The following is a 6,905-nucleotide window of genomic DNA, read 5'->3' as shown; positions in this document are numbered from 1 at the left end:
GCAGATCCGAGGAGCCGGGGCCCTGATACGGGGGTGGCGTCCCTCCCATAACCGCACCCCCAGCCTGAGCAGCTCCAAGGCCCTGGCCGGGGTCTGGGGCCTGACAAATAAAGCAGGCGGAATGGGGGACAGAACCAGTCCTTCCCCTCCGGGGCCCCAGGACTCTCCCTGCGGGCCTGCCTCATGCCCCCACCTCTCTCCCCTTCTCTCCCCAGGGGGCAGGAGAGCCCCTCACACACCCCTCCCCCGCCCCGCACACGTCCCGGTTAACTTTTGTAAACAGTGAGAAATAAAGTGGACGTGGCCGCAGAACTGGTGGTCTCTGATTTGGGGCCCGGTGGGGTGGGGATGGAGACCTCCCACGGGACAGTGGGGTCCGGCGCTCCCAGCGGTCACTCACTGGCAGTTTCCTGGAAGGCCTCGCTTGCTCCCAGCCCCTCCCATCCCGCATATTCCGCCAGTCTCTGGGTCCGCCCCAAAGCCCTCGCCTCCATACCCCACCTCCGGCCCCCAGCAAATGGTTCCCTCTCCAGAGGAGGAGGGGCGGCAGTGGCCAAGGTCCGGGGCCCTCAGCGGGTCACCTCCAGTGGCCTGGGACACAGCACCCTTTGTTCCAGCCCCTTTCCCCCCGCCGGCCCAGGCTCCCCCGGATTAGCCTTATCCGAGGGAGAGCCACAGAGGCTCTGCCTGGCACCTGGCCTGGGGGTGGGCGGCAGGCGAGAAGTTGAGGTCATTAGAAGTTGAGGTCGTTAGGGACGGCCGGCCTCTGCAGGGCAGGGCTGTGCCCCCAGCACCACGATGACCCCCCGGGAAAGGGCCCTGTGAGCCCGCCAGAGCCTCCAGCACGTGGAAGGGCCTCTCTACCCATCTATTCTCCGTGGGTGGCCCTGGGCCCCAAGGCCGGTCCCTGCTCTGCTCCATCTCCCCTTGCAGGCAAAAGCCTCTTAGAGGGGCTGGGGGTGGGGACCTGCTCTAAGCCCCAGGCCCGGGAAGTGAGCTGTTGGGGTGAGAGCCAGGCCAGCGGCTGATCGCCAGACAAGCCTGGGAGTCCCGGGAGGCGCCCCCCACCGGGCGAGGCTTCGTGGGACGAACTGGTGGGCAGCCGCTCCCTGCGGGGCTCAGACGTGAGGCTGGAGACCCACACCCACAGGACGGCTCTGGTGAGTGTGGGGCGGGGGCCACCAGGGACCACCCTCTTGTCCCATGATGAGGGGACAACAGGCAGGAAAAGCCAGCACCGGTCCTGGTGGGAGAGGGGCAGCATCCCAGATACCCACAGGCCCCTTGGCATTGCCCCTGCCAGGAGGGAGACCACAGGCTGGAGGGGCCGCGGGAGGGAGGGAGGCTCCTGCCCGGCTGCAGGCTGGCACGCCCTGCCTCAGGCCCACCGTCCTCGTCCATCCGGGGCACCTGGGGCCATATGGGCCCCGGGCTGAGCTCCTGCAGTACGAGCAGCTCCAGGGCTGCTTCCTGCGTGGGAGGTGATGGACAGGCTCTTGGCAGCTGAGGGGACAGACGGCCCCTCTCCTGGGGCCCCCTCAAAGGTCCCCTCCGGAACAGTGGGTGACCAGCTCCAACCCCCACCCCAGGATTCCCTGCTGGCCTGCTCAATCTCTCATCCTACAGGAGGGGAAACGGAGGCTCAGTGAGGGGAGGGGGCCTGTCCAAGTCACAGCAAATCCACAGCGAAGTGGGGACAAATTGGAACTCAACTCCCTTGGCTTCCGAGATAAGGCTAATGCTCTGTCACAAATGCGTTCTTGTTTTCCTCCCATAATATTCCAATGACAATAGTCACTTCTGATCACTGGGAAAAAGTAGGAACGAACCACAAGGCCACAAAGGAAAATAAATCCCCACCCGTTTTGCGGCTGGTGCATGTTTGCTTCTTTGCCCAGACCCTCAAACATGCACCCTGGGGGCGCTGGCGGTCCCCACCCACACCTGCGGTCACACGCCACCACCAGGCCCTCCGCCCCCAGCACCCCCTCTCCTGTACCCAGTAGGTCTCGAAGAGCAAGGAGCGCCCCCACGGAAGCCTTCCCGAAGTCAAGACTCAGGTGGGAACGACCCTGATATCCTCCCCTCCTCCTGCCTTGGAGGAGGGGGGCTTTGGGGGGAAGGTTCTTATCACGTTTCCCCTCCTGGCTCCACTCCTTGAGCAGGGCTCACGTGGGTAGTTTCCTGTGGGTTCCTCAGTTTCCCCGCGCGGGGTCTCCATCCCCCTTCACTGTCTGGGTTACAGACCCGCGCCACACCCTTCTTGCCTCCTCTTCCTCCGGCAGAGACAGTGGCGATGAGCGCCGGCGGCGCGCGACGGGGCGCGGGACCCCCGGACGGCGGCTGGGGCTGGGTGGTGCTGGCCGCCTGCTTCGTGGTCACCGGCTTCGCCTACGGCTTCCCCAAGGCCGTCAGCGTCTTCTTCCGCGCGCTCATGCGCGACTTTGGGGCGGGCTACAGTGACGCAGCCTGGGTGTCCTCCATCATGCTCGCCATGCTCTACGGCACCGGTCAGCGCCCCCCGCCCCCTGGACTGGGTCGGGCAGGACTAGGGACCAGGAGGTGCCACATCGCAGAGCATCCACGGGGTTCCTCGGGGCGCGCACACGACCCCCTTTCTTCCTGTGGCAATGCTGGCTCCCGAGTGGGGGGAGGAGAGGAAGGGGCAGCGGCCAGAGGCAGAGGCGCATGCAGGTGACTGCCCTGGCAGCCGGGCCGCCCATTCCTGCCAAACCCCCCACACCTGCCCATGTTACAGGTGGGGAAGCTGAGGTCTGAATGAGATTCACCCGTGGAGACAGGGCGGTGCCGGAGTTTCCGCGGCCAGGCAGCTGCGGGCCGGGGATGAGGAGCGGGGGAGCCGCAGGAGCAAGGCAGTCCAGGCCAGGCAGGGCCCCAGGCTGCGCAGCCAGAAAGGAAGCGGGGTCTGTCCCTCCGCCTCGGTTCCGTGTTCTCACGAGGGTTGGGGATGGGGGCCTCTGGGCCCGGACAAGTGCTTCCCCTGAGTCCCCGACAGGGCACGGCCTCCTTGATTTGTTCCTGCAGAGCTGTGTGACCTTAGCCGGACTCTGCCCCCTCTGGATCCCTGCACCAGGGGCGACCTTATCCCTTTGAGCCGTCTCCCAGGGCTGGGAGGGGCAAAGCCTGGAAAGTACTCCCCAGACAGGCGGTCGGACCGGCCCCAGCGGTGACTCTGCCCTGCCCGCAGGCCCAGTGTCCAGCATCCTCGTGGCCCGCTTCGGCTGTCGTCCAGTGATGCTGGCTGGTGGGCTGCTGGCCTCAGCGGGCATGGTCCTAGCGTCCTTCGCCACGCGCCTGCTGGAGCTGTACCTGACAGCAGGCGTGCTGACAGGTGAGGGCGCCCGCTGCCTCCTCCCCTGCGGGGCTGTGGGCGGGGACTGGGAGTCCGTGCTGCTACAACTCCGGTCCTCAGTTTCCCCACGCGGAGAGGTCCTCCAAGCCCCTCTGCTCAGTCCCCCGGGGGGCCCCCTGGGGAGCCCCGCACAGCACCGCCTCGCCTGCAGGCCTGGGCCTGGCCCTCAACTTCCAGCCGTCGCTCATCCTGCTGGGGCTCTACTTCGATCGGCGGCGGCCTCTGGCCAACGGGCTGGCGGCGGCCGGCAGCCCCGTGTTCCTGTCGGCGCTCTCGCCGCTCGGCCAGCAGCTGCTCGAGCGCTTCGGCTGGCGCGGCGGCTTCCTGCTGCTCGGCGGCCTCCTGCTGCACTGCTGCGCGTGCGGCGCGGTCATGCGGCCGCCGCCGGGGCCCGGCCCTGCGCCCCGCACGGACAGCGCGGGCGACGCTCCCGGCGAGGCGGAGGCGGAGGCGCACGCGGACCGCCCGGGGCTGAGGCTGAGCGAGGCGCCCCCTGGCGGCAGGACCCGCCGACGCCTGCTGGACATGACGGTGTGCGCCGACCGCGCATTCGCTGTGTACGCCGTCACCAAGTTCCTGATGGCGCTGGGGCTCTTTGTACCCGCCATCCTGCTGGTGAACTACGCCAAGGACGCGGGTGTGCCTGACGCGGACGCCGCTTTCCTGCTCTCCATCGTGGGCTTCGTAGACATCGTGGCGCGGCCCGCGTGCGGCGCTCTCGCCGGCCTGGCGCGTCTGCGACCGCACGTCGCCTACCTCTTCAGCCTGGCCCTGCTGGCCAACGGGCTCACGGACCTGAGCAGCGCGCGCGCGCGCTCCTACGGCGCCCTTGTTGCCTTCTGCGTCGCCTTCGGCCTCTCCTACGGCATGGTGGGCGCTCTGCAGTTCGAGGTGCTCATGGCGGCCGTGGGCGCTCACCGCTTCCCCAGTGCGCTGGGCCTGGTGCTGCTCATTGAGGCCGTGGCCGTGCTCATCGGACCGCCTTCTGCCGGTGCGCCCCGCAGGAGGAGGGGGTGGCGAGCGCGTGGTGCTCCCAGGCCCGAGGGAAACCCCTTCCTGTAAAACGGAAATTGCAGGGATGACCCCTCGGAAGAGAGCCCGGTGGGGTGGACTCCCCTTCACATGGCCTGTTAGCCCCTGCTCCAAGCCAGTTCCACCAGCTCCAGCTGCGGACGGAAAAGACAGAAAAAGCGCCAGGAAGCGCCCAACAGTGATCGCTGCTGGCTCGCTGGGTCATCTCCAGCAGCTGGCACGGAGTGCAAACACTTATTCTCCTCTTGAAGATGGGGAGACTGAGGCACGGAGACCTAGTACAAGTTGCGGCCCCAGAGTTAGAGTGGAGTCCCGCCCAGGGCTAAATGCCCACCTCTCATTCTGGGTCTTTAGTCTCCCCACCTTCTGACAGTGACCGGAATAGGACAGTGTTTTTGGGGACCCAACCCTCAGGCTGGGAGCAGAGCGGGGTGTGCAGCGTGCTCACGTGGAGGAGGAGGGGCGCTAGGTTCTTCCCTGGGCACCCTGCACTCATCACCTCTCGGGAAACCACCCTGACTAGGATGGTCCGGGAGGGCGTCCCGCAAGGGCTGGCCCGAGGGCAGCGGGTTATGTTTGGGGGACAGTGTTCCTACACAAGAATGGCACGGGCTTGGGCTGGAAAGGTGGGGTGGGGGACATCAGGGTCTTCCCAGGTTGTCGGTGACCCCTGACACAGCAGGAAGCTGCCTGTGAGCGGGAGGGAGCTGAGGTCTGCTGTGGGAGGGAGCAACGGCAGGGAGGGGCCACCGTTGCTGGAGCCCGGCCTACACCTGCGATGGCTGGGCGAGCTGCGTGCCCTCATCAGGCCTGGTCATCTCCCCTGGCCCAGCAGGAATGGCGAGGCCCCTGAACCTGTGTGGGAGGCCCCAAGCCCAGCACCCAAGGCCACAAAACTAGCCACCCCCACCCCCTCCACTGAGGTTCAGGGACCCATCTTTCATCTTCGTTTTAAAAAGATTTCATTTTTAGAGAGAGGGGAAGGGAAAGAGAAAGATTAATGTGTGATTGCCTCTTGCACGCCCCCTACTGGGGACCTGGCCCACAACCCAAGTATGTGCCCTGACTGGGAATTGAACCAGCGACCCCTTGATTCGCAGGCTGGCGCTCAAGCCACTGAGCCACACCAGTGAGGGCCATCTTTCATTTTCTCATGTAACTCGGGTGGATCAAATAGGTAGAGAAGGCATATTGGCTGTGTGTGGATGGGACAGGGACCAGGAAGACAAGTTGGTGGCGTGATGCACAGAGGGGCTTGGGCGGGGGGGAGGGGCGCAGCTGGTTCAGGGTTGGGCGGGGAGCACTTCCTCAAGGCCACAGAGGTGCAGACCGAGGGGCACAGCTTGCTCTGGGCAGCCCCAAGAATGCCCCCAGAGAGGGAGGAGCCCCCGGGGGGCCTCACTTGGGGAAGTATTTGCAATCACTATAAAAGATTTTCCTGAGAATGGCAGCAAAATGCGCCTGCGATGGGGAACTCGGGAATACAGAGAAGGAAATAGGAGCGACCCGACCCTCAACCCTTGGCCCAGCCGTGCTCTTGAGCCCTGTGGGGTCCCGGCCTCTGGTGGGGGGCAGGGAGAGGCCTGAAGGTGGGGGGAGGTGGGAGAGCAGAGACGGACCCCTGAGATTAGGTGGAAACAAGAGTTAGGGCCCCCAGGAGAGGGGTGAGCCCAGTGCCCCTCTCTTCCCCACTCCCACCCCAAACGCTCTCCGCCGGACAACTCACAGGGCGCAGGCGGGGGCTGAATCTGAGGTGCAGGGGGTGCCCTGTGAACTGTAAGGTGCTGCCTCACCAAAGGCTGCATGTCACTCCAGAAACAGGTCCAGATGAGTGAAGTGACGTTTTTAAGGTCTCAAATGGCAGAGCCTGCGTGGGGTTTATATCTGTAAACTGGGGATAAAGACTGGGGCACATGTGAGTCTTTGCCGAGAGCCCCACCAAATCAAGGGCACCGCCCTTCAGCTGAGGTCTCAGGGTGGGGAGGGGAAGGGGACACCCCGCATGCCCTTACCTCCCCTTCTCCCCACCCCAGGCCACCTGGTGGACTTGCTGAAAAACTATGAGGTCATCTTCTACCTGGCTGGCTCCGAGGTGGTCCTGGCCGGGGTCTTCATGGCTGCAGCCACCAACTACTGCCCACGGCGCGCTCGGGACTCCCCGCCCAGCCCAGGCAGTGGGGGCGGGGCCAGCGACGATGAGGACGCTGAGGCCGAAGGGGACTCTGAGCCCCTGCCCACCGAGGAGCCCAGGGGCATGGAGCCCCTGGAGGTGCGGAGCCCAGTAGCTGGGCCCGCGGAACCCAGCGTGGAGGCAGAGCCAGAGCCAGGGCCGGCCCCCGAGCCTGTGTAGCCCACGGCATAGGTGGGGTGGCCTGTGACTTCAGAGGCCGGGCTTCTCCGCTCAGGCCCCTGCTGCTCCAAGAGGGCCTGGCACACTGGAGGCTGCTCAGGGGCGGTCGCCCCTGGCGCCCAGGTGGGAAGCTTCCACTCTCGTCTGCCC

At 65.8% G+C, this 6,905-nt stretch overlaps 1 protein-coding gene across 1 annotated transcript; it reads left to right on the top strand.

The window, feature by feature from the left end:
* Positions 1-2,296: 2,296 nt before the first annotated feature.
* On the top strand, positions 2,297-6,847 carry SLC16A8 (solute carrier family 16 member 8). The gene is made up of 4 exons (XM_054582530.1): positions 2,297-2,510; positions 3,209-3,352; positions 3,525-4,364; positions 6,439-6,847. Exons 1-4 carry the CDS (start codon positions 2,297-2,299, stop codon positions 6,753-6,755), a joined length of 1,515 nt encoding a protein of 504 aa, XP_054438505.1. The 3' UTR covers positions 6,756-6,847.
* The last annotated feature ends 58 nt before the right edge of the window (positions 6,848-6,905 follow it).

This window comes from Pteronotus mesoamericanus, unplaced genomic scaffold (genome assembly GCF_021234165.1).
Source record: "Pteronotus mesoamericanus isolate MK-2021 breed Mesoamerican mustached bat unplaced genomic scaffold, CSHL_Meso_final contig_702, whole genome shotgun sequence".
Lineage (NCBI taxonomy): Eukaryota > Metazoa > Chordata > Mammalia > Chiroptera > Mormoopidae > Pteronotus > Pteronotus mesoamericanus.
The sequence above is the reverse complement of the archived record's forward strand: the minus strand, read 5'-3'. Positions and strand labels throughout refer to the sequence as shown.

Bases quoted from the DNA above. Each gene is read 5' to 3' on its own strand.
- SLC16A8 (XM_054582530.1), top strand. From the start codon at position 2,297: ATGAGCGCCGGCGGCGCGCGACGGGGCGCGGGACCCCCGGACGGCGGC. The intron at 2,511-3,208 runs GTCAGCGCCCCC...CCCTGCCCGCAG, and splicing joins CGCCATGCTCTACGGCACCG to GCCCAGTGTCCAGCATCCTC. The intron at 4,365-6,438 runs GTGCGCCCCGCA...TCCCCACCCCAG, and splicing joins CATCGGACCGCCTTCTGCCG to GCCACCTGGTGGACTTGCTG.